This window comes from Colletotrichum chrysophilum (assembly GCF_026319265.1).
Source record: "Colletotrichum chrysophilum strain AFK26 chromosome Unknown scaffold_6, whole genome shotgun sequence".
Classification (NCBI taxonomy): domain Eukaryota; kingdom Fungi; phylum Ascomycota; class Sordariomycetes; order Glomerellales; family Glomerellaceae; genus Colletotrichum; species Colletotrichum chrysophilum.
Window position 1 is genome coordinate 163,280 of NW_026517293.1, and position 24,123 is coordinate 187,402.

Sequence of the window (24,123 nt, forward strand, 5' to 3'; positions counted from 1 at the left end):
ACTGAGCATTTGCACATCCTCAATCACAAGTCCATTCCTTTCATGTTTCCCCTCATTCGACTTCTTCGAGACTGACTCCTCTAAGCCAACAACACCACGTACGGAATAATCACCAAACCCTCACAATGGTCACCGAAGCCGACCTCAAGCCCTGGCTCAAAGCCCCAACACGGCGGTACATCCTCACCAACGCCACCATCGTCGACGTCACCGACGGCTCCCTCCACCCCAACGCCGCCGTCCGCCTCAAAGACGGCCTCATCGACGCCATCCTCCCCTCCGACCCCTCCACCGTCTCCGCCGCCGTCGCCGATGGCTTCGCCGAAGTCGACTGCGCCGGCAAGTTCCTCTGCCCGGGCCTCATCGACTCCCACGTCCACGTCATGGCCGTCCCGGGCTTCGACTCCCTCGCCGCCGCCTTCAGCAACCCCAACGAGGTCTCGCTGCTCCGCCAGCCGTACGTCTGCGCCCAGATGCTGCACCGCGGCTTCACCAGCATCCGCGACTGCGGCGGCGCCCTGCTCGCCCTGAAGGAGGCCATCAATGACGGCGTGTTCCCCGGCCCGAGGCTGTTCATCGCGGGCCATGCGCTGTCTCAAGCCGGCGGACACGGGGATGTTCGCCGCGGACCGCATGATCACAGCGAGTGCTGCGGCGGGTCGACAACCGGCTTGGGGCGGTTGTGCAACGGCGTGCCGGAGTGCATGACCGCGGTGCGCGAGGAGATCCGCACCGGCGCGGACTTTATCAAGATCATGGGCTCCGGCGGCGTATCATCCCCGACGGACAAGATCGACCACCTCCAGTTCACGGGCGCAGAGATCCGCGCGATAGTGGAGTGCGCAGCGAACGCGGGGACGTACGTCACCGCGCACGCGTACACGACGAAGGCGATCCGGCATTGCATCGACAACGGGGTGCGAGGCATCGAGCACGGCAACTTCGTGGATGTGCCGACGGCGAAGCTGATGGCGCAGAAGGGCGTGTACCTCACCCCGACGCTGATCACGTACGCGCAGATGGCGTCGGAGAAGTGGAAGGGCTACCTCCCGCCCGAGTCGCGGGTCAAGAACGAGGAGGTGCTGACGGCGGGCCTGGTGGCGCTGAAGACGGCGTACGAGGCGGGCGTGACGATATGCTTCGGGACGGATCTGCTGGGCCCGCTGGGCGCGGCGCAGAGTTTCGAGTTCTCGTTGAGGGGGAAGGCGATCCCGGCGCTGGCGGTGCTGCAGAGCGCGACGATCAACCCGGCGAGGATGTTTGGCAGGGAGGCGTCGCTGGGACAGGTCAAGGCTGGGTTTGAGGCGGATATTATCATTGCGAATGCGAACCCGCTGGAGGACGTGGGAATCTTTGATGACCCGGAGGCGTCGGTTGCGGCGGTGATTAAGGAGGGCAGGGTGTATAAGAGCAGATGGGACGGGATTAAGGAGGACTCGGCGGTGCCGATTAGGATCAAGCCGGCGCTTTGATGTAATGTGTATGGAAAACATGGAGTTGTCAGTTAACTTGCGGCAAAAATGAAATGAGACAATGACTTTGATATTATTGGTTTCTGTTGTAGCTACTCCAGGCCCCCCGTGAAGTCGAGAACGTCCATCCCCGTCAACCCCATCAGATACATCTGGTCATCGCTCCAGGGAAACGAAGCCAGCCAGCCTTCATCCACCGCCGGCAACGCCATCAGATCTGGGTTATGAACACCTCCAAGGGGCATCTCAAACCCCGAGGCCGAGAGCTCCTGAAGCTGCAACGCCGCCGCCTCGTCCCACGTCTCCGACAAATCAACCTCCGGCACTGACGGTCCTCCATCATCAACATCCGCAGACTGCTCCCCAGACCCCTCCCCATCCTCCTCCTCCTCCTCGGAACTCTCAGCAACCTCAGCAGTCGCCAACCACTCTGCCCAGTCCCCATACCCCGCCATCCTCTCCTCCACCCTCGGCACCCTCTCCTCCCTTCTCTGCACACGCAACAACCGCCCCCTCGCCTCATCCGTAATCCCCCTCAACGCCTCCACGAACCTCACCCCCATCCCCGCCGTCGCGTTCCCCCCGCCCGCCATCCTCCGCAAGCAATCCAGCCCAAACGCCACGCGCCCGTCGTACCCCGCGTCGCGCTGCAGAATCCCCGCCAGCAGCACCACGATCGTCGCGATGCTGCACCCCTGCAGGTCCGTGAACGAGAACCGCGCCATGTTGCTGCTGCGGCTCAGCCCCTCGAACAGCTCGAGCATCTTCTTCGCCGCGCGGATGCAGGCGTCCGCGGCCTGCTCGACGGCCGCGCTGGGGGCGGGGGGCGGGTCCAGGGGGCAGAAGAGCGCGCGCAGGCGGGCGCGCACGACGGTTACCACAGAGACTTTGCCCATGTCGATCCAGGCGAAGTAGTAGTTCAGGTGCAGGTGGAAGACGGCGCGGTAGCCGGGGGATTTGGGGTGGATGTTTTGGAGTTTGAGGGGGGGCGGGAGGGAGCGTTTCCAGGATTTGAGGGCTTCTTCGTAGGTTGAGACGGGGTTTGTGGGGGAGTTTGTCGACCAGGCACTGCTTCATCATCAGTTGATGTGAATCCCAGGAGGAAGGGGACTTACGCTGGCTCGGATAGCTTGTCGATAATGCGCACCAGCTGAGCATACAAAATCTGATGCTGTACATTGTCAAACTTCTGCTCGGCGTCGCGAGGTACCGGACGAGGGAGGCGGGCCGTGATGATATCCTGGCTAATCGACCTCGGCCTGTTCAACTTAATCGTCACAGTCCTCTCCAACGAATAAACAGACCACCACAGCCTCCGTCTCATCTCCTTCTCATCCTCGCTCAACCCGGGCTCATCCGGCTCCAGATGCAGCCCAATCGCTAGCGCCTTCCGCAACGCCAACCCCATGTACACATACGACGCACTAATCGCGCTCGCCGGCATGAGGTACACGCCCAGCACATACGCCGCCTGCACCGACCGCAAACACGGCCGGTCAATCAGATCCGCCATCAGTATCCTCGCCTGGTCGTAGAATATCCGTCCCGGATCCTCCTCCTTCCCCACCACCCGCTCATCCTCCTCCGCCGGGCGCGCCAGACTCGTCCAGTGGCTTCCCAGCGCAAACACCGCGAGCACAAAACACACAAACCCCGTGTCGCTGCGCAGCCTACAACCTTCATCGCTGTAGAACGCGCCCAGCTCGGCGGTGAGCTGCGCCTGGTCGAAGTAGAAGAACAGGTCCGTCCCGTAGGTGATGCACACCTCGAGCAGGAACTCGGCGACGCCGCGTGGGGGAAAGTCGCGGACGGCCTTGCGCACGCGGCGCAGCTCGGCGGGGGACTGGGAGTCTGCGGGCGGCGGCGGCGGGCGGGCTTGGGGGTGCGAGGTGTCGTCGGGGGATGCGGGCGCGGCGTGGGTGTCCAGGCAGAAGGCGGAGCGGAGGCGGGTGAGGAAGCGCGGCCACATGAAGGCTTCGCTGGGGGGCGCGCCGGCGGTGGGGGAGAAGTCGACGTCGTCTTTGAGGTCCGTTGTTGTCTCGTTATGCGCTGCGACGGTGTTGGTGTGAGTGTGAGTGCCACTGCCAGGTACCGGGACGACACCGTCCTCGGGACTGCGCTCCCGCTCGAAGCGGCACGGATGCGAACCCTGCAGACAACGGACACAAGTGCCGGAGGGCGTCTCGACGCACTTGTTCTTGCGGGCCTTGCAGCGGTCGCAGGCGCGCGGGGCGCGTTTGCGGTCTGCGTCGGGGACTCTACGCCGGCGCCGGCGGCGGAGGGCGGCTGCGGAGGCGGGATCCATGGGCGGGTGGATTGAGTACATGTGTCGCCGGGAGGAAGGACATTGTAGTGAGAGGCGTGCGTAGCGCTGCTCAGCTTCCGCGAAGCATGGTGTGTCGTTTGGGGGAATGAGTGAAGCGGGTGTGTAAAGTGGTGGCCATTATCTTTTTATCTCCGCACTTGGGTCCGATTTGGAGGCGGAGGGATCCTGATAAGAAGGTGGCAGGGATTCGGGGTTGATGGTAGCCTTCTGTTGAACGGAGGATTTAAGCAAAGACCTGGGGTTTGATGATTCTATTTCGAGATGTAAAGCCTGAAGAAAGATAATAGAAGTACTTCCTGACAGCTGTCAAATAAATAGCAAAACAATACCTGGAAAATCAAACTTCACACTCGCATCGGTGCCGATGCCGGCTTGGACCCTGGATTGCGGGGTGCAGCAGCCGCCGGCATCTCCCCGCGTCTCGGCCCACCACCCGACGCGCCCCAGCCTCAACTCGTTCGCGGACTCGGAGATCTTTTCGTAAGCTCCTGTTCCTCGCCCAAGTCCTTCAATAAAAATCTCCCTGGCCTCGTTCTAAAGGCTTCCTTGATCGTGGCGAACAACCCCGGCATCTCAGCCCCAGGCCCGTCCATCCTCGCCCCTGGATGCACGACATTGAACACGCCAATAGCCAATACCATCGGCACCGCCTCCAACGCATAAAAGTACCCCTCGCGCGTGATGAGCTGATTATCCACCCCATTCCCAGAGGAAAACTCGACGAGCCGGTACACGATGCGCACGGTAATGCTGCCCAGTGAAAAGTACAGCGCCCACACCAGCGGCCTCCACCCTTCCCGTCCGTTGTGAAGCTTCTCCGCCCGTCGCATGTCCCGCTGGAAAATGAGCGCCAACCCCACAAAAGCGAGGATGAAGACCTCTTGGAGGCCAATGCCGCCCATGTAGATATGTATCGCGCGCATTTGTTCCTCCGGCGGGGCAGTCGGGCCGGCCATGCTGCCGCCGACGAGCTGGATGATGAAAGAGACAACGTCGAGGGCGACGAAGAGGGCGGCGAAGAAGGTAGCGGGGACGCGTAGGAGGGAGCGCGAGGGGTGGAAAAAGTGGATCATCCGGCCGAGGGTCATGTATGCGAAGGCGTTGACCCCTGGTGATTATTAGTGCTGGCCGATAGCATGGAGAGAGGAGACTAACACAGTGGTGCGAGCAAGATGAAGATTTGGAAGATGAGGTAGATGCCGCTATTCTGCTGGTACCGTGTGCTTAGAGAGCGAAAGACGAAGGCGAGGGTTTCCCAGATGCTCGCCATGATGATGACCCAGCACCATCTCTGTCCTAACATTAGTCGGAGCCGTGAGAATGTATGCAAGGCAGACTTACGCACCTTCTTGTACCTAGCCGCTTGCCAGATGTGAACGGCAGTCAAAACACCAAACACCACGGCAAATGCGATAGCCGCCGCGAAGCTTGGGTAGTAGTTCCAGAGGGCGCCGCAACTCCCCGGGGGCACGTAACCATTGGCGTCCGGCTCGATGGTCTGGACGCAGGTCGGAAGGGCGAGGGTGATGGTCTTGGCGGGCACTGTGACGTGGCTGTCTGTAACGCCGGGAATGGTGATGAACTTGGTGGTGATGAAGTCGCCGGTGGGAACCGCAGAAACCGTCGAAGAGGTGATTACTGATCGTTGAAGTAGTTGGGTGTTCGTCGGCGTGGGCGAGGGACCGGATGGCAGAGCTGCGGCTGAAGCGGCTAGGGCCAGGATGATCCAGGTGAGGGACATGGCGATTGGAGTCAAAGATGAGATGGCAAAAAATCCTGAGAGCGATAGTTGTCTGTCCCATCATCAACATCTTCGCGGCGTCCGCTCATATTTAAAGAAACCTGTTGAGATCGAAACCGATGATATTGTCAAGAATGCCTGGCGATGCACAGCCACTTCAATCGCGTTCTTTACATAAAATAGCGAGCCGACCAATCGCAGCACACGGCACTAGATGTTGATAATTGATACCGCCCGCGGAAGGATTCGCAGGGGTGGCGTAAGCACTCGTGCGGGTTGAGGCACAGACAGGGACATGTCGCGGAAGACGCCAAAAACAAGGGTGCGACTGTAAATAGTTATTTCAGGGCTTGCGTCTAAAGGGAACCTCAAACCACTCCTCGCGTATCGTGATGGGCCCGTCGAGCTCCCTCATCAAGAGGGCGACCTTCTTCCAGACCGTCACGCTGCCGTCGCTCCCGGGCACGATGCGCGCCTCTTTCTGCATCGCCGAGTCCTTGATCCGCATGCCTTCCGGTGGGAGCGTGCCGTCGTCGACAATGTCTTCCAGGTCATCGTCGCAGCGCAAATGCACATCGTTCTCGACCTTCAAGAGCACTCTACCGAGCGATAATAGGGTGCTGTTGTCCCATAAACTCTCCCGCTCATGTGATATCGTCCTCACCAGCTTCAGCGCGGCGACTCGCAGGCGCAGTGACCTGCACTTGACGACTACGAAACCCAGCAGCGGCGCGAAGCCCATCTCGAAGGTGAACTTGGCGCGCGGGTGCTTCTCGTGCGACGAGCGGAGCAGGATGTCCGTCTCGTGCGCAATGTCAATGATCCTCTGGAACTTGTCGAGATGCAGGTCGAATATCGTCTCGCCCCGCGATAGACACGTGTCAATCCAGATCTTGCCGACGATCCATTTCATTTCGAGCAGCTGTATGATGAGAACATCCCGTTCAGACATGCAATCTGCGTTCAAGGCGGCCTTCTCGCCCCGGTAGAGACGGAACGCGGCGTCCCAGCTGTCCAGTGCCTCGTCAAGTTCCTTACGGTCCTGCATGACCAACGGCCCGGGCTTGGGGCTCGTTTCATCTCCCAGTCGGTACTCGTCGGCGGTCCTCACGAAGCGGATGGTACGAACAAGTAGAGGGTCCAGGGCGGCCTGGGCCTCGGCGAGCGTCTTGTACGGCGCGTGCGGGACGGGCTTCCCGATCTCCATCGCCGGGAACGTCTCGGGCCGGACGCCGAAGAAGAAAGGGAACACACCGAGACGGCAGAAGGCGGGTTCTAGGTGGTCACGGATGAACTTGGACTTGGAGCGGGACGCATTCAGGATGTTGATGCCGTGCCGGCAGTGTTCGATGGCGCCCTTGCATTCTCCACGCAGCATGTCGACGCAGACGAAAAGCAGACATACAAACAGCACCGTTTCCGGGTTGTCCGTCGTCCTTAGATGCCGGATAGCCTCGTTGTAGTTTGACACGGCAAAGAGGTTCTTCTCCCCAGCGAGCCGGTCCATGGGGTTCTCCTTGAACTTCTCATACAACGAGCTGATGGTCAGGACGGCGTACTTTGCGGCCTGCTCCTGGTGAGACAGCTGGGTGGCGAGATGGGTCCAGAAGTAGTTGTCCAGCGGCCCGGCGAGGACTGGGGCCACGACGCCGCGAAAGAAGCTCAATGCGCGGAGCTCTGACTCGGAGGCGTTCTGGGTCGGCGGTGGGCAGACACGGAGCAGCTGAGCCCACGAGTATGTGCCATTGGGAGGGGCGACGTAGCCATCACACTTCCTGCCGGTGCTGACGCAGCGGTTACACGCCGGGCGGGCCTCATCGCACTTGACTCTGCGGATCCTGAGGTTTTATTAGCACATTGGCCAGGCCTGTGGGGATGAACAGTCAAAGGACCCCCTTACTTGCAGGTGATACATCCCGTCTTCACCTTTGATAGCCCATGCCTCGCCATTGAGAGGAGGAGAGCAAGTACCCTTGGATGACAATAGGTAGGTGCGAGTGCTGTGACACCCTGTGCGAGTGACAATCTCCTGTGTGTGAAAGGTTGTTGTATGAGACAGGTAAGGCAGGTGAGGGAGGCCGAGGTACGCAACGCCCTGAGAGACGTAGACGCCGACGCCGGTGGTTTGGTCAAGATCCGAGGCGACCTATCGAGAGACAGATATTTGGCAGCAGGCTTTGCAGGCTCCAGGGAATGGGCCTCATAAGTAGTGCGCCAGCGACATGATGGGCGGACGGACTTCAACTCGATCCAATGTCGATAACAATCGTAGGTGCGTAAGTGTAGATGAAGTGAGGTTAGTGTAGGCGGGCAGAATGTTTCAGGAGGTGAGGAGGCGCAGAGTCGAGATCCCAATCGCAAGTGGCCGCTAACAAAAAAAGCAGCAGGAGCAGTCGCCGGTCGCTGACGATAAGCCCCGAATGCCCCCCTACCTCCCCAGGAACGACCAGCAGGAACCCCGCTCCAGGGCGGGGCATTCGCGAGCGGGCCAATCGGATGAGTCGGGGGGGAGGTTACTCCGCCTAGCGTGCCTTAGTGGAGATCAAGCGAGGACTAGCGCGTATTATGTAAGACTTCGTTTCCCTCGGCTGGGTTCTGCTTCCATTCAGTGCCATCTCAAGATTCTTAATCTCCACGACACCTTCACGACACCTTCACGACACCTTCGCTTTCGTCCCATCACATCCATCGCGAATTCTAATGCCCCTCACGCAAATGACAGCCCGCGATATACGAGCAGATGCGGGCCCATGACATCTGTCGTGGAAGCTTCCCGCTGTCTGGACATGAGCTTATCTCCGAAACACCCCTCTGCTGGTACAGACTTGTCAACTATCGCGAACGACCATCTCGACAGCCAAGGAAACCCCAATAATCCCGCGCGAGACACGACGCGCGCGCGACGTTCATGGTTGTGGTCTACGAGAAACTCAAAACCCGGTCAGGAGTTCGGACCTCCGTACCAAGTCTACGGGTAGCCACACGGGTGCTACGTTGTCGCCGGCTGCCGGTCCAACTGCTGCTGCGGTTCTAGACTGAGTCTACCTCTCATGATCGGGCAGAATTTCCGGTGCATCACGCGGAGGACCTCGGGCTTACGCTATTCATCAGATTAGGGAGTCAATCTCGCGGAAGTCCCGATTGAGTAACTATAGATCGTCCGGTATTGCCCGTCCGCCAACGTCAAAGTCGGCGCATACAACCACCAGCTGAAAGCTTGTATCCACTCCGCCGGTGTCAATCAACAGAAAACGGGCATGTTGCCGCGGCCGACTGCCTCTGGGCCTCTGGGGATCGAAGCCTCTCCAATACTTCTTGGGCATTGGCTACTTATTCACTTCTGCTGCTCCAATGCGTCGATGAGATACGGACGATTGCAAGTCCTTGCCTCTTTCAGCAGAAGTGGCAGACATCGGGGCCCCGCGGCTCCGGTCTCCTGCCCTCGGCCCCGTCCCGAGGTCCATGTTGACGTCCACCTACGTCCACCCAAACTCTTTCTCAACCACCTTTCACCTCCCCGTGTTTCGCAGTCGCACATGGATCGGCATGCCTTCCTTGGCCTTTGCCGTACCAGTGCCGTTCTGGTAGCACCGATGACCTTCCATCACTTCCTTGGGGCCAGTGTAGTTTCTGCACGCACAGTCTGTCAGCCATCGTTCTTACGAGCGCCTTGGAGATGCTTGAAAACTTACCTCGCGGCATCCCACTCGTCCCAAGCACAGTCAATGTCGAACTCCCTCGCCAAGAACGCCACAGCCATTCTGACCTCCGTGTTGGCGAGCTCCAGCCCAATGCAGACACGAGGACCGTTTCCGAACCCCCGCCAGGCGCCTTTCGTGGGGTACAGCGGATCGTCCGGGTTCGTGGTCAACCAGCGCTCCGGGATGACCTCCTCGGCACGAGGCCACACCTTTTCCTCGCGAGACGTCGAGCGAATGCCGTCCCAGAGGTCAAAGTGCTCAGTCGGCAGCGCCATGCCGGTTTCCTTGTCCTTGATCTGGTAATCAGGGCTGCCTTTTCTAAGGGGCGGGATGACGGGATACAGCCTCATAGTCTCCTTGATCACGCCAGCCGTGTACGGCAGCGAGTTCAGGAGATGCGGCGATTCCATTAGTCTTTCCTTCAACTTTGAAGGATCCTTGCCAAAAACCTCGTCATGCTCAGCTCGCACCTTGTCGAGGATCGCTGGGTGCTTGGCCAAGACGTGTATCGTCCAACAGATCACTGTCGCCGTCGTATCATGGCCTGCAAACATGAAGATCTTAAGCTGTGCCATGACACTTTCGATGAAGCCCTCATCAGGTGGGAGCGCCTTCTCGGCAATTAAGCCCTTGAGAGGCTTCATCGCCTGGTCCACCAGCGTCTTTGATTCTCCGTCGCCCTTGCGCTCGAGACATCTCATGATGGGTTGGTAAAGCTCGTCACGCAGCGCAGCCTTGTTCCTGGCAATCCTCCACTGACGGACGGGGTCGACGCTCCAGATCTTGTCGATAATGCTGAACCGCAGCCGGCACTGCGCAATTTGGTCCATCAGCGCGACCTTCAACTTGCTCGGGCCATCAGTCTGCTCGTGGAGCTCGATCCCCAGCGCCGCGCGCCCGATCACGTCCATCGTCAAATTCGTGGCCAGGTCCTCGAGCGTAAACACCTCGCCCCATTTCCCGTCCTTGCCAGCATTTTTCCGAAAGATGCCCGCAAACGTCTCGACGTCCTTGATGATGCCCGGGACGAGCGAGACAATGTTCTTCGGGCTGAAGGCCGGGTTGAACCGCGCGCGCCAGACCTTCCACTCGGCGCCCTCCAGGCTCGCAATATCTAGATTCTCCGTCAGCGGTTTGACGAATTCCTTGTGCGCCCGCGGAAGATCTGCGCTGCCGGTCTGCCAAGCGACCTCCGGCTCGATGGTGAAGCACATGGGCGGGCCCATGGGCCAAAGGTCGACGTATATGATGGGCGGGCACGTTTTGCGACCGGGGAAGAGGGTCGGCCAGTTCTGGTAGATGAGCTGGGAGAAGTAGTTTGTGTGAATATCCTTGGGCAGGCCGGATGTGATTTTTGTGATGACAGGTATGTGCCCGAAGAGTAGGGAATGGGGCATCATTGGCTGTGAGGCTATCAGTGCTGTTCCTGGTAAGCGACTTTCGGGTGTTCAACTTACGACGCCCTGTCTCTTCAGTCTCCAGAACAGGAGCCGTACTTGCACTAGTTGCACCAAAGTGTAGCCGACACTGAAAATTACGAGCAGCAGGACGGCGCGAAGCCCAATCTCCGCAGGGCTCCCGCCCACGGATAGATTGAGTACTGCCATCTTTGTGAATGACGCCAAGCACGACGATGAAGGGCACCGTGACAAAGGCCTCCCCGAGGGAGCTCGTTTCCTTTATTCTTCCTCCCGCCAAGGGTCCGGCAAGGGTGACTCTAATAAGCAGGCCGCTATTGGCCTCCTGCGCGGTGAACCTCCCCGCCGCGTGCCCGGCATCTTGTCCGGAGATGGAGACGGCAAGAGGCAATGATTGACGCATGCACGGCGGGACTTGCAGAGGGGTTGCATGGAAGATGCCCCATCTATGGGGGCAGATATATCGGAAGCTGGACTCGTTGCCAGGTTATTTGAGACCCTTTGCTTCTGGCAGTTGAGAAGATGATATGTGATTGTGCTTTCGCCATTCAAGTAAGTTTTCTTCGTCTCCTGGGCAAAAAAGTCGCGCTGCGCAAACTGCTTTCAGGAAACTGACGATACGAAGGATGCCATCGTGAGCCGAGGAACAATGCAACACAGTGGAGTCCAACGCGAGGGTCAGGACAGGGTAGCCGGCATGCGTTTAAACTATTAGGGAATGTAGGTCGGCGGCACAACTAGGGGAACGCATCCGTACGGGCATTCCCGCATATTTCACCAATTTTGCGTGTGTTCATTGGCTGGATGTGATATCTCTTCCGAAGCAAACCAACACAGGGTAACATCGCCTATCTAGGGTGTGGGCTGGCACAGGTGGCTACCTCGGGACCACAAAGTCTCCAACACAATGACAAAGTTGTCAACTCAAGGATGCTTAACCTTTGCACTTGCTGGGTACGCGAGTACTTGCAGATTGCCTGCGCGATGTCACAATGAAGACCGGCGACAGCTGTTGGGATGATTGTAATGCAGCATTCATTCTTCAAGAGGTTTCGAAGTGGCTCTTAGCTACCATGATAAACTCACGAAAAGACATAAGCGTAAAGCTACCCCCCGAAGAGTGTTCACCAAGATCGGAATAGACATGCTGGGCGTTAGCTTGCCATCTGCTGCAAGGCGTAAGCCAGGAGTGTAGCTACTCATTGCCATCTAGACAGAGTATCTATCAGACCATTCTCTGTATATCTAAGGCCGTTCACCTCTGTTCATCTTTTGAGAACACAGATACTCTACGATAAGTACTGCAACAAACAACCTCCTTGCATGCTACTATACTGCTGCTGGCGATGAGATCATTTAATCAAGCCTGGGACCGACGTTTGGTGTGATGTAAGGGTTTCCAACGCGTCAAACCTCAATGACTTCCATCGCGTCGTGTCGATCCAGCCATGAAAACAGTCTGCAACGCGAAACAGAAAAGAAAAGTTTTGGTATCTCGTCTTCTCGACGTCAATTGTTGAAAAGTTCTTCTTCCCAAAGTTTGGCTGATCTTGAGAGGAATTAGAGGAACACGTCGGGCCGCGTGTAGGCGAGTACGAACGTCGGCTCCGGGGCTCACATCCGCCGCCGTCTTGGCATGTTTCTGGAAATCACTTTTATCGACGGAATTCTTGAACCTCGTGGGCTCTCGATCTACATATTGTGATATTGTCTGTGGCCGACAAACACCTAGACCTATATTTATGCCGTACGCAGTTCTCATCGACCGAGCCCGTCAAAATCGGGGGAGTTCAATGATTAAGGTCGGCGAGAGAACAGAAAAAAGACCGATTTGGGACGTCAAGGAAGACAGAAAGTCGGCAGCCGACGTAGAGTGACGCCGAAGATTGTGTCATCTGGTCGTCCGTGAACAGGCGCAGACGAGTCCCGAGCGTCCTCACGCCCCCACGACACCTAACAAACATCTGATGTCGCCGGCGGAGAAGGCAGCCATTCTCAATAAACAAAACATTCCAAATGCTGCGCGCGATCGAAGATGAAAGGAACAAAAATCAAGATGATGATCCAAACGGCGATGCATCGCCGTTGGAAAGACGCAAGTGCTCGGTCAGTTCGCTATGATCTGAACAGCCCCCAAATTCCCCATGTGGCCAAACACCGCGTACACCGCACAGCCCATCGCTGCGGCTCAAAGCTGACAGACTTCCACCGTCCGAGCGACGGGAGGAACTACTCATCCCATGACGTGCGAGAAGCCACTCCCACCTCGGGGACGCGGTGTGACACGAACGGCTTGAACGGCTTGACGGGACGGGGTGGCGCGCGATTGGGTGCGGCGGTGGTGCCCCGGAGGTCGGACACGCAGCCTGAGGTGGGTGATTGGCCGTGGAAGAAAGTATGGAAAGGCAACAGAGTTCGCGAGAGAAATCTCTTGCTCGTCATGGAACTATTCTCGGTTTGGCCGTGTAAGCGTCCGAGATGTCAAGGTTTGCCGCCCACGCGCCTCGTGCACTGGCATTTCTGTCAAACCTAGTCGACGGTATTACGCGGACCGCTGATGAGATGCCCAATCGGCGAGGCGCTGCACTGCGTTTGTTGCTGAGAAAAGATCATGGCTATGTTGACTTTGACGTCAGGGGGAATAAGCTGTGAAGACGTCCTTCGTAAGGCCTCTCTTGGCTCGGTTGTCAGGTCAGATATATAATCCTGCCGTTACACCCGACTTACCAACTCTCTTCCAGCTCATCATCATCACACTCAAACATCACTCAGGAAGCTTTCATCGCAAATCTCTCACCACACAAACCATCTGCAACATCTCTATTCCACCAAAACAACCCCCAAATTTCAAAATGAAGACTTCCATCCTCGCCATCCTCGCCGTCGCCGCCGGCCTCGCTGTCGCCGACGACATCAAGCTGCCTGACTGCGCCAACGGCTGCCTCAACGACGGCCTCCAGAAGGCCGGCTGCACACGAGACAACATCAAGGACTGCTACTGCCAGAAGGCCGACGTGAACTCCCTCGTCACCTGTGTCAGCAACAACTGCAAGAGCCAAAACGACCTGCTCGCGGCCGCACAGTCCGCCGGCCAGATCTGCCCGAACGGTGTCGGAAACAACGGCCAGTTCGGCAACATCCCAGGCTTCCCCGGGAACAACAACAACAACAACAACGGCGGTGGCGGCCAGGGAGGTGGCCAGGGAGGCGGCAACAACGGCGGTAACAAGGGCGGCAATTAAAAATCTCGCATGGCATTGGCCGTTTTTGCGCGGGAATCATAGATCCGCATATGGATTTGTTGTTTTGCTGAGCCCACCGTTCCGATTCATGTATTAGCTAGTTGACGGCACTGTTCTTCTTTGCATTTGCTTTTCTTTTTTCTTGGGTCGAGTTTTGACTTTTTAGAGATCTTTTCAATCTTAGCTCATCATCCGAATTACAATGCGCAGTTGCTGGGTGATGTTATGAAGGTGCTGTTCCTATTGGAGATAATTAGGAAATTCTCATCCATGTCCCAGCCTTTAATAGTGTACACATGTGTTTACAGTGTATTGCCTAGAAGTCCAGACTTTGGGTTGAATGGCAATTTTGGAAGATACGTTGCATTGCGTGGCCCTAATATGTGCGGGTAAAACTCAAGTCTATTTTCTATGTTGGCCTGTGAATGACTGATGGATTACGGCAGGAAGCTGGGTAGAGGCGGTGGCTTGCAGCAATACGACAGCACTAAAATACAAAACAATAGACCAGACCTTCTTGAGGCTTTGAGAATGAAACTTATTATCAATCATCAAAAAGAGCAAAGGTAATGGGCCCTAACCAGGGATCGAACCTGGGACCTCTCCCAAGTTGAGATGTCAAAGACAACCCTAAGGGAGAATCATACCGCTAGACCATCAGGGCATGTGTACTCGAGAAGAACTCTTGTTGGATGCTCGGGCAGAATTCACTACCCAAGTTTGCTAGCACATCTGCGTTAGGTTTCAATGCTCGCGCTCGCTTGGGGAGCTGCTGGTGGTTCTTCTCGTCGTGTGCTGTAGCGCTCCAAAGTCGTAAAACACGAATAAGATGAGTCGCCTTCTCTATTGAGAGTTCAATCGTTCGCGTCAGCAGAAGACGGATGACGATGCTTTGTTGTTTGTGAAGAGGAGAATGTTGTAGCTGGGGGCGAGCTGGGTCTTTGTAGCGGCGTTCTAGCGTTAGACGCCGCCTGAAGCGGTCTGGCGGGGCGGTCGCAGCAGCTGAACCGCTTATCGGTTCTGAACCCCTGAACCGATTCAAGCGCCCGTATGTAGGTATGCAGGATGAATGCACACGGCACGCCTAAACAGCTCTGCCGCAACCAGGCTCGGGAATTTTGTGCTGTACGGATTACTGCCTTCTATTGAATAGTGCTGCGTCAAACTGACATGTCTTCTGCTGCCCCGCCTCCGCTTTGTCTGCACTGCGGCAAGGTGCCCCTCACTTACGATGATCTTCGCTCAGTCATCTCTTCCGAGGGCGCCATTCCCTTCTTCCTGCTCGGCTCATGGTCCCATATCAGCACAAGCCCCTGTCCTCTCTGCCAACTCGTGGCACATGCCATTTTCGAGGCTCACCGGCTCTCGCCCGGCTCCGTTCCGCAAGGAGACGACGAGACGTTTGCCCTCGTCTGGAAAGATGACGCGGAGCCCGGGCATCGCGGCGCATACAGCATCAATGACTCAACGAATACCGCTACAGGCCAATTCGTCTGTTTCGTGTCAGAGTCGCCCGAAACCACACAAGTTGCGAGTAGCGCTCACTTCCTGTTGCCGACGATCAAGTCCAAGGTTGAGATTTCGAGGATCCTGCAATGGATCGAGACGTGTACTACAACGCATCCCATCACCAGATGCAGAGCCCATAACTATCAAGGCTTCAAGTCAACTTTCCCAAGACTTCAAGTTCTCAGACTCGTTGATCTCGAGAGCGACAGCTTGATCGAGGTGTCAGATATTCGCCCATACAAGTATGTTGCACTCAGCTACGTTTGGGGCGGAGTTTCCAGCTTCAGACTCACCAAGTCAACTCTTGGGCGACTGCGGCAACCTGGCTCGGTCTTTCAAATACGCGACAGACTGTCGCTCACGATCCTGAATACCATGAAATTAGTAAAGCTCCTCGGGCTTCGCTATGTTTGGGTCGACCTTCTTTGTCTCGTGCAGGACGACCCAGAAGACCTAAGAAGGGGCACAGCTGTAATGGACAACGTCTTTGAACGGTCGTGGCTTACAGTCATCGCCGCCTGTGGAAATCATGCGAATTACGGTCTGCCAGCAGTGACGGGAACGCGGGCCCCGCAACACGCCATGCGAATTACAGACAAGACACGCTTGGGGCTGTACACGCCACTCGACTGGGCTCTTGCAGCAACGGTCTACCAGACTAGAGGGTGGACGTAAGGCATACCTACTCTGACTTCGTTTCAAAGACTGATAAACAGAGGCAGGTTTCAAGAGCAAGCTCTTTGTCAACGAGCACTCTGCTTCGTCGACAATAAAGTCTTCTTTCGGTGCGGGAGCGACGAGTTCAGCGAGGCATGCTTAGACCAGCCAGTCGCCAAGAAGAGACACGAGTGGGAGGAGCCATGGTCCCCGCCCCAAGCGTTCCTGCTCAAGGACCCAGTGCGCGACTGGGAAGATATCGTCAGCCGCTACTCTGGCCGCGCTCTCACGGATCAAAGAGATGTCCTGCGAGCCGTCGAGGGGATCATGCGCCGCGCAACAGAGAAGGGGAACATCCGGTTCATCGAAGGTACTCCAGTCCAGGCCATCGACTTCTTTTTGCTTTTCGGAGCCGGCTTCACCTCGATGACTGCGAGGAGGCGCCGGGAAGGGTTTCCCAGCTGGTCGTGGTCGGGCTGGGTGGGTGCTAGTCGTGTTCGTCCGAGCCAAGGACATGTCTTTTACCAACTTCATCACTGGCTTAAGCAGAAGTGCTGGATACTGTGGTATGAAAGAGGACTCGATGGAGAGTTGAGACTCCTCACTGATCCTTTGCGCAACTCGCCAAGCGGACCTCGCTATCGGGAGCGCTTCAAAAGCCGGCTCCCTCGTGGCTCGGACGCTTTTCGCACTACACCGTCCTTATCGCCAACCCTAACACCCGGATACTCTGTTCTGCAGCTTTGGACGTTGGCCATCTTTCTGGAATTCTCAAGAAGTATTTCCTGGTCTGAGGGTGATCTTCGAGGGGCAGATGGTCAGATTTGTGGGGAATTGACGGTAGACAGCATCGAGGAGATGCCCAGCTTCGAGCACGTAGGGCCATATGAGATACTCCTTCTATCAGAAGCTGTGTCGACTCCTCATCCTCAAACCCGTCAGTCTGATACCGATTACAATGTCATACTAGTCAAGCGGGACGGTGATTACGCAGAAAGACGCGGGATCGGGCACATTCGAGAATGGGCTCTTGGCACGAGTTTTGCGCCGGGTCCGGTTTGGAAAGAGGTTATTTTGAAGTAAAGCTCAGCTGTAGAGTTATAAACCACGTCTCTACTATGCAATGTTCTATGGGTATATGTTGTCTCGTCCGCATGCCGTAACATTTCTATACACTTCTTGGTAGGATTGGCCTTCATCTGCTACGCAGCCATAAGACCCCAAAGCTCAACTGTTCCCACTCAGTGTTAACACAAAGTAGAAAGGCGTTTGCAAGACTGCTTTACTTGGGGCAGCAGTGACACTTTCACGGGAAGTTAGATGATGGCCAGAATGGAAAGCGCATAGCTAAACGTACACGGACGGCGCCTTGATTGACACCTGTGATGGTTTGGAGGCAGCCACCGTCGACTCTCTCAGTTGTAGCACAGATCTGCTTCCCACTCAAGAGGTTGTTGCAGGCAGATAGAGGGGACTGGATGGCACTCGTTAGTCGTTGGGTGAGCAAGATTTACCATTTCACTTACGCAGGGGTAGATCCGATCTTGGCAATTATCAGCAGACACGAGCGGTGCCACCAAGAGCACCACAAAAGCAGCCACGTTTGCAAAATGCATTTCTAAAGTTAACGAGCAAATTGATTGCAAAGTCTGGATGTTGAAATAACGAATGGAGATAACGGTCAAAGTTTTTGGGTGAGAGTGTAGGAAACCTGAAGAAAGCTAAAACAGTTACGCAGCCGCTTCTTATTCTTCTGCTAATACAATTCTGTCTAAGACTGTTATGGACTTCCAGCACTGTTCACTGACTCGAAGTAACGGACTGTTGATGACTCCCGTAAAACGATAATCTTCGCCATGTGGGGAACTCTTGATTAAGACAGAAAGTTTAAGTCTCCCAAGTTGCCGAAATAGACAAGGAAAGGCAAGTCAACCACGAGGAATGGTTCCAATGGTTGACTTCTACACTTATATGATCCCCATGACCGGGGGTCAACCTTGCCCAGGAGACCTTCTAGATTTCAGCCGGAAACCACGGAGGTCTTAGTCTGAGTTCGTATGAGCTTTGCTACGTTGTTTGGCATAGGGAATACCAATGGACGGCAAACATTGCCTAGTCTTTGTGTAAAATAGGTATGATTAGTACGCCGCGTGGCCACCACTGTTCACAAAAATGCGGCTGCCTCAGCAAACCATCAGACAACGACATGGTGAGATGCGATCATCATGAACCGTGAGTACGGCATTCTGCTGACCAAGCTCAGCATTTTACATGTCAAAGGGTTGATGGATCAAATCAAAGACTGTTCACGAAATACAAGGCATCACAATTCCACGGGCGCACAGCATTCTTTTAGAGGGACATATGAGATTTGTATTCAAAGGGCCAAGTGGCCGTAACCTCATTGAAGAGGAAAGAAGTAGGTATCGTAGACATAGAAGAGTCGTTTCATCGTACTTCTCAGTCTCCGTGAGACGAGAGGACTTTCGTTTCCGTTTTCATCATTTTTTTGGTTGTTCATTTCGTTTCGTTAATTGTTTCATGTCGTAAATGTCGTTGAAGTGAGTGAGACCGCGTCGATTGCGGCTGGGCTCGGGGACTTGCTCAGCGTAAACTTGCTTGTTACGCTCAGCACACCCCACGTGATAAATAGTAGGGTGTGTCGGATGTTTCTCTTCTTTGTGGAAATTCCAACACGGCAATGATTTTGTAATCTTCGCGTGTCGGCGGTTTGGTGGGTTGCGCAAACCGCCGCCGTGGTTACATGTAGCTGGCCCACGTCTGGACGGTCCGCAGATGCAGACTGGCGAGACTGACGGGGAGCTCGAGCGGAGCGTGCTTGTTCTTGGCGGCGGGGCCGTTGAGGCAGGAGGCCGGGATCTTGACGGTGAAGTCTTCGAAGCTGGATTCGGCGCCCGTGCCAGTAAGGCCGGTCGCCTCGAGCTTCTCAAACTCCTCCCTCAGGCTCTCGACGTACGAGCTCTCTCTCTGGGCTGGAAAGATGTTAACACGATGGTGTCAGGATGTTGAAACTGAGGATGGAAAACGCACTCTCAGAGACGTCGGTCCTGTTGTCAAAGTCGACGGACCAGGTGTTGTCCGGTACCGAGACAATCTCGGCGGGGCATCCGGCGGCGGCGGCACCCTGCTTCTCGGCCGAGAGACCGAGGAGCATGGCCAGCAGCACCGACAGGAGCCCCATCAGCCTCTGCCACGAGGGCGAGGCCTGGGCCATGTTGGATGTCGTTGGGTGGGTTTCTCGAGGTTGATCCTCGGAAGAGGGTGTCTTCAAAAAAGAGAAGAATCAACAAGAGATGCGGGCACCTGCACGTCTTTAATAGGCGGTCGGTTGGTTCACTCGTCGGCGACCCGGGCAACGGACGCAAACGCCTGGGGTGCGCAATGAGCGGTGGACATCGTGGGACCGGTCAGCCACTCGTTTTCTGACTCTCTGTCGTGCGCCCTGCGGAATTCTCTGCGTGCTGCACAGTTCTCTGTCAGAGTCGTTCGTTGAAGATGACCTGCATGTGGAATAGCGCATGTGTGCTGTCCTGCAGCGGTGGGCTGGGCTTTTGGCGGTAAAACGACTCGGTATTGGGCGCGTGCTTCGACTGATGGCCGGATCGAGAAGGCAGAGCTGGGCGTCCATGGGTTGGTTTGTTGAGGTTTCCACAGAGACGCGAGGACGACGAACCGGATCGCTTCGAGGGCGCTGACGCCCTGGGGACCGGGTCGGGGTCGTCATTGGAGAGGAAGAGTGGCGGACGGGGTTGAGAATGGGTTCGGACAGGGGCGAAGACCACACCGCAAGAACGCCAGGCGAACGAACTCCACAACGTTGACGGAATACAGGCCCAGATTGGCGCGAGGCTCAGGGGTGTGCCGGGCCTGTTCGTGCCCAACCCTTTTGTTCGTCTGCGAGGAGGCCGGCTGGTGGTTTTCGGCGGGAAATTGAAGCGGAAGACTCGTCCGGTGTCCGGAGGCGGTCCCGGCCGAGTCGTTGGGTTTCGGCAACGGGCTTTGAGCCGTTGAAGCTTGGCAAATAAAGACATCCTCAGGCATGATTCAGGTGGGCGAAAAGCTCGAAATTGCGAGCGGATATCAGATCATCTGATAAGATGGCATCAACCAATCAAAGCATGCGCCGAGATCTCGGTCCCTCCTCCAGCGGCATGGCATCCCTGCCAAGTCCTTGGATCTTGCTTTGAGTTGTTTACAATCATTGTACTCGGATCTTGCTGTGTCAAGTTAATACTCTCAAGGCAATGGTTCTTCCATTATTTTCTAAGTGGTATGGAGGGTTCAGAGCAACATGGCGCTCAGCCGTAGCAGTCTAACATGCGACATGCTGAACTCGCTGTTTGAAGTTGCGAAAGTCTGTGAAAACTCGACTCACATGTGAGAAAGAATTTCAGTACTCTTCAACGCTAACCAAGCAATCCGATTCTCCACCATAGATGAGTCGATGCAACTTGGGAACTCGGCATCCTCGGCCGCTACAACTTGATTCGCCCATCGGTTCGAGGCACTCGGCCAAGAGTTCCTCTTCCTGCAAGTTATCGATCCACCAAGAGGATCCCCGGAGAAGATTGCGTATGCAGTGGCCTGTTTGTTCCGAGATCTTGTCACTATTTAGTAGCATCGAGTCCCCAATGATCAAGATGTGAGCATTTTCCCTATCTTTCCTCGCTCGATCTGCTTTCAGCATTGCTGCAGTCAAAAGACCAAACAGCCAAAATGAAGTTTACAACCGTCATCGCGACTCTGGCCTCCACGGCCGCTGCCCTTGAGTGGCTCCCCGTCGTCCCTCTCCACGCGCGGCAGTTGACCAGCGGGCCAAAGTACGAATGCCACGCCGACTGCGGTACGTGACCCAAACTCCGACGTGCAGACACGGATACTGACAGCATGCAGGCTACGCCATCCTCGGAGCCGAGCAGGACAACTACTGCACCAACGAGACCTGGACCGGTCTTCTGGAGGGCTGCCTTGAGTGTGCCGAGAAGTACGATATCTGGCAGTACTACGGCGATGGTGTCACGGAGGCTGCCGAGGGGTGCAACCTGGACGCTACCCCCGTCTCGGCTTCGAACAGCTCAAGCAATGCGACAGCAACCTCCAGCACGAGTGCAACTGGATCCACGTCCTCCCCGACGTCAAGCACCGTACGTATTATCTCTCCCAGCCGTAGGCCAAACCAGAGACTAACTCGATCATAGAGCGCTACCGCCACTGATGAGGCTAGCATCGCCAACTTGAACAGACCTGCGACTCTCGTTTTCGCTGCTGCTGTCTTGGCTGCTGTTCAGTTCATGTAAAGCTTTGGTCATGAGACGCAACGAGACGGGATAATGAGGGATGATGATGTTTAGTTGGCAGCGCAATTGTAGACACCTTCGCATTTTACATGTACATATTACAAGTTTATGATAGACTGGGCTTTACCGTTCCAGAAGTACATGATAGTAACAAAGTTGAGTAATTTGAACAGACATTTCCAGCTTGGGATATGTTCTATGATTCATTAACAATTAACCCTTGGCCTCAACTGAGTTAGACTCTTCCTTGAATTCACGAGCACGTGCTTGAGGCCTCCGCAGAAGACGAGACAATGATAGAGCCTAGGGTTCTATGGAAACACCGCCCGTCTGCCGCACGAACGTCTTGATCAATCACTACTTGATTCTAGTCCGTGTTTTTTGTAAGTAAATGATTCCATGATATAAACAATCAAAACGGATGTTAGAAGATGAACCTGTTGTTCTCAACATTGAAAATCTAGACTTTCGCTTCTACTTATAAGATGTTACCAACTCGCGGTCGCTGAAGCCTCTCAAGGCTACGTTATCAAATTTGATTAGGGTGCAACGCAGAGAAGCAAAAGCAAATCTCGGAGACGTTGTTTAGGGTTCATGCATTCAAGATCAAAGCACACTAGTCACAACTGGCGAGATCAAAAAGTTTAGAAGACGAGTGCTCTTATTGATAAGTCTACAAAAAAGCAAACGCCCATGCAATGTACCAGCCAGCTACTCCAAGCGGCTTTGCTATTTTGTACAAGAGAAAGCTCCGCTAGGAGTAGTAAGAAAAGAAAAAAGAAACATCTTCCATCACATTCAAGCACGCTCCTGATGAAGCTCCGATAGTCAGACCAAGTGGTATGTCAAATCCCCCAAGATTGTCGCACTTTGTATGTTGCTTAAGCAGAGCCAGTGGGCTCGGCGCCGCCGAAGCCGGGGAAGCCACCGCCGAAGCCGCCGGAGGGCTGGGCAGCGCCGGGGACCTGGGTAGGGCGGCCGGAGGGGAAGCCGGAGGGAATGCCGGTGCCGTGGTTCTTGCCCTTGCCGCGGCCCTTGCCCTTGCCGGTGGGGCGGGCGCCAGCAGCACCAGTGCCGGTGGGGGCACCGGTCTCAGCAGCGGCAGCGCCGAAGCCAGCAGCCTCGTCGGAGCGGGTGTTGATGCGGGTCTCGAAGCCGGAGGGGGCACCGTGGTGGCCGCCGAAGCCGGGGAAGCCGCCGCCGAAGCCGCCGGAGGGCTGAGCAGCGCCGGGAACCTGGGTAGGGCGGGCACCGCCGAAGCCGGAGGGGAAACCGCCACCGAAGCCGGGGAAGCCACCGGAGGGCTGGGCGGCACCGGGGACCTGAGTAGGGAAGCCGGTAGGGAAGCCGGTGGGGAAACCGGTAGGAAAGCCAGTAGGGAAGCCGGTGGGGAGCTCCTCGTTGTCCTGGGCGAAAGCGCCAGCCGAGAAGGCGGCAAGGATGGTAGCAGCGATAACGTTGGCCTTCATTTTGAAAAGTGTGTTGATTGAGATTTGACTGAGGAGTCGGTGGGTTGGTTGTTCGAGTTGGGTAGGTTGGAAAGGAATGTGTCGAAGAACGAATGAAAGCTTGGTATCAAGAACGGAACAGAAGACTAGCTTCGATGCTGTGAATGAAAGTGATGGAGATGGGATGGGATGGAGAAGAGAAGGGATAGCTCTTGGAAGGAGAAAGACTCGTTCTTTATATCGAGATGGCCTTGCCACGGACGGCCACTCTTGTTTGGGTCATGGACCGCCCAGATGGCGTCAACTGATTCAGCAACACTGCAACATGGCAAACATGGTGAACCGTTGCGCCATCGGAGGAGAGATGCACCTGCAAGGGGCCGACCCAGAAGTGCGGGATGTGGGCGTTTAGCACCCAAGAGACAGGGCAGAACCCAGGCAAGTTGCCACTATTCGGTAGTTGAGGTGCCTGTGTCTGCGGCTCAAGTGAAGCTTGGATAGGTCGATGGCCCGACTTTGCCGCATTCGATCAAGACAGAACAGTGGTGAGGAGCATGGGTGTCAAATTGTTGTCAATTTCCAACGAGTGTCCATCAGGGGTTAAGGGGGGGCGTCTGTACCCGCGGGCGGGATGATGGATGCTGCGTGGGTGTGGATGGTGCGGATGGTGGAGCTATGTTCACGGAGGATTCAGAGGGACGAGAACACAGACTGAGCCAGTTCTAGACCGGGTCAAGGAACCATGGATCTTCTCCAGGATTGAACTTTTACTGAGGTGATGCTGTGTGTGTGTGTGGCTACCACTGGCTGGACGGTGCTCTGTCGATCCAAGTGATGGGATAGAAACGGGGATCGCTGGATGCGTTTCAAGAGAAAAACGGGTCTCGATGCTCCACCTATCCCTTATTTTCCGACCATGGACAGTTTGCTGTAAATGAGGGACGTCGTCGTCGCTGTTTCACCTTGACATATTAGGGCGAGGGAAGCTTGGCTATCATTCCCAGTTCGGGGGTTTCTTCTTGTTTTTTTCGGGGTTGGGGTGCTGCTTAGTCCCATCTCCAATGGGGACGGACCATGTCTTACTTACGCGTCCATCGGATGGCAGACGTCGCGCTTAAATGAGGCCAGGGGACATGCCTGCATCCCACCGCCTAACATCAACCAGTTGGCTAGCCTTAACAAACACCACGGCGCCAAAGCTGAAGGGTTGCACCCGTCTGTCGCCTGGTGCAAGACCGGAATTTCAGGAAGTCATATCCGCGATGTTGACGAATGGCTTCCCTCGGCTCGT

At 56.0% G+C, this 24,123-nt stretch overlaps 10 protein-coding genes and 1 non-coding gene across 11 annotated transcripts; 4 read left to right on the forward strand and 7 right to left on the reverse strand.

Annotated features, from left to right (window-relative positions):
- Nucleotides 1-125: 125 nt before the first annotated feature.
- Nucleotides 126-1,472, forward strand: COL26b_001359 (uncharacterized protein; the record flags this gene model as incomplete). The annotated part of the gene is made up of 1 exon (XM_053174312.1): nucleotides 126-1,472. One exon carries the CDS (start codon nucleotides 126-128, stop codon nucleotides 1,470-1,472), a length of 1,347 nt encoding a protein of 448 aa, XP_053041622.1.
- A 92-nt stretch (nucleotides 1,473-1,564) lies between these two features.
- Nucleotides 1,565-3,777, reverse strand: COL26b_001360 (uncharacterized protein; the record flags this gene model as incomplete). The annotated part of the gene is made up of 2 exons (XM_053174313.1): nucleotides 1,565-2,540; nucleotides 2,588-3,777. 2 exons carry the CDS (start codon nucleotides 3,775-3,777, stop codon nucleotides 1,565-1,567), a joined length of 2,166 nt encoding a protein of 721 aa, XP_053041623.1.
- Nucleotides 3,778-4,247: 470 nt separating this feature from the next.
- On the reverse strand, nucleotides 4,248-5,539 carry COL26b_001361 (uncharacterized protein; the record flags this gene model as incomplete). The annotated part of the gene is made up of 3 exons (XM_053174314.1): nucleotides 4,248-4,906; nucleotides 4,954-5,089; nucleotides 5,144-5,539. The coding sequence occupies 3 exons, from the start codon at nucleotides 5,537-5,539 to the stop codon at nucleotides 4,248-4,250; spliced, it is 1,191 nt and encodes a 396-aa protein (XP_053041624.1).
- Nucleotides 5,540-5,882: 343 nt separating this feature from the next.
- COL26b_001362 (uncharacterized protein) lies at nucleotides 5,883-7,489 on the reverse strand (the record flags this gene model as incomplete). Its single annotated transcript, XM_053174315.1, has 2 exons — nucleotides 5,883-7,377; nucleotides 7,440-7,489. 2 exons carry the CDS (start codon nucleotides 7,487-7,489, stop codon nucleotides 5,883-5,885), a joined length of 1,545 nt encoding a protein of 514 aa, XP_053041625.1.
- Nucleotides 7,490-9,048: 1,559 nt separating this feature from the next.
- On the reverse strand, nucleotides 9,049-10,847 carry COL26b_001363 (uncharacterized protein; the record flags this gene model as incomplete). The annotated part of the gene is made up of 3 exons (XM_053174316.1): nucleotides 9,049-9,169; nucleotides 9,232-10,643; nucleotides 10,698-10,847. The coding sequence occupies 3 exons, from the start codon at nucleotides 10,845-10,847 to the stop codon at nucleotides 9,049-9,051; spliced, it is 1,683 nt and encodes a 560-aa protein (XP_053041626.1).
- Nucleotides 10,848-13,510: 2,663 nt separating this feature from the next.
- Nucleotides 13,511-13,900, forward strand: COL26b_001364 (uncharacterized protein; the record flags this gene model as incomplete). The annotated part of the gene is made up of 1 exon (XM_053174317.1): nucleotides 13,511-13,900. The coding sequence occupies one exon, from the start codon at nucleotides 13,511-13,513 to the stop codon at nucleotides 13,898-13,900; it is 390 nt and encodes a 129-aa protein (XP_053041627.1).
- Nucleotides 13,901-14,472: 572 nt separating this feature from the next.
- On the reverse strand, nucleotides 14,473-14,564 carry COL26b_001365. Its single transcript has one exon. It is a non-coding gene; the product is annotated as a tRNA-Pro (tRNA).
- A 1,427-nt stretch (nucleotides 14,565-15,991) lies between these two features.
- COL26b_001366 (uncharacterized protein) lies at nucleotides 15,992-16,860 on the forward strand (the record flags this gene model as incomplete). Its single annotated transcript, XM_053174318.1, has 3 exons — nucleotides 15,992-16,080; nucleotides 16,132-16,436; nucleotides 16,808-16,860. 3 exons carry the CDS (start codon nucleotides 15,992-15,994, stop codon nucleotides 16,858-16,860), a joined length of 447 nt encoding a protein of 148 aa, XP_053041628.1.
- Nucleotides 16,861-18,826: 1,966 nt separating this feature from the next.
- On the reverse strand, nucleotides 18,827-19,301 carry COL26b_001367 (uncharacterized protein; the record flags this gene model as incomplete). Its single annotated transcript, XM_053174319.1, has 2 exons — nucleotides 18,827-19,059; nucleotides 19,118-19,301. 2 exons carry the CDS (start codon nucleotides 19,299-19,301, stop codon nucleotides 18,827-18,829), a joined length of 417 nt encoding a protein of 138 aa, XP_053041629.1.
- Nucleotides 19,302-20,803: 1,502 nt separating this feature from the next.
- COL26b_001368 (uncharacterized protein) lies at nucleotides 20,804-21,384 on the forward strand (the record flags this gene model as incomplete). The annotated part of the gene is made up of 3 exons (XM_053174320.1): nucleotides 20,804-20,930; nucleotides 20,981-21,231; nucleotides 21,286-21,384. 3 exons carry the CDS (start codon nucleotides 20,804-20,806, stop codon nucleotides 21,382-21,384), a joined length of 477 nt encoding a protein of 158 aa, XP_053041630.1.
- Nucleotides 21,385-22,265: 881 nt separating this feature from the next.
- COL26b_001369 (uncharacterized protein) lies at nucleotides 22,266-22,853 on the reverse strand (the record flags this gene model as incomplete). Its single annotated transcript, XM_053174321.1, has 1 exon — nucleotides 22,266-22,853. The coding sequence occupies one exon, from the start codon at nucleotides 22,851-22,853 to the stop codon at nucleotides 22,266-22,268; it is 588 nt and encodes a 195-aa protein (XP_053041631.1).
- Between the last annotated feature and the right edge of the window lie 1,270 nt (nucleotides 22,854-24,123).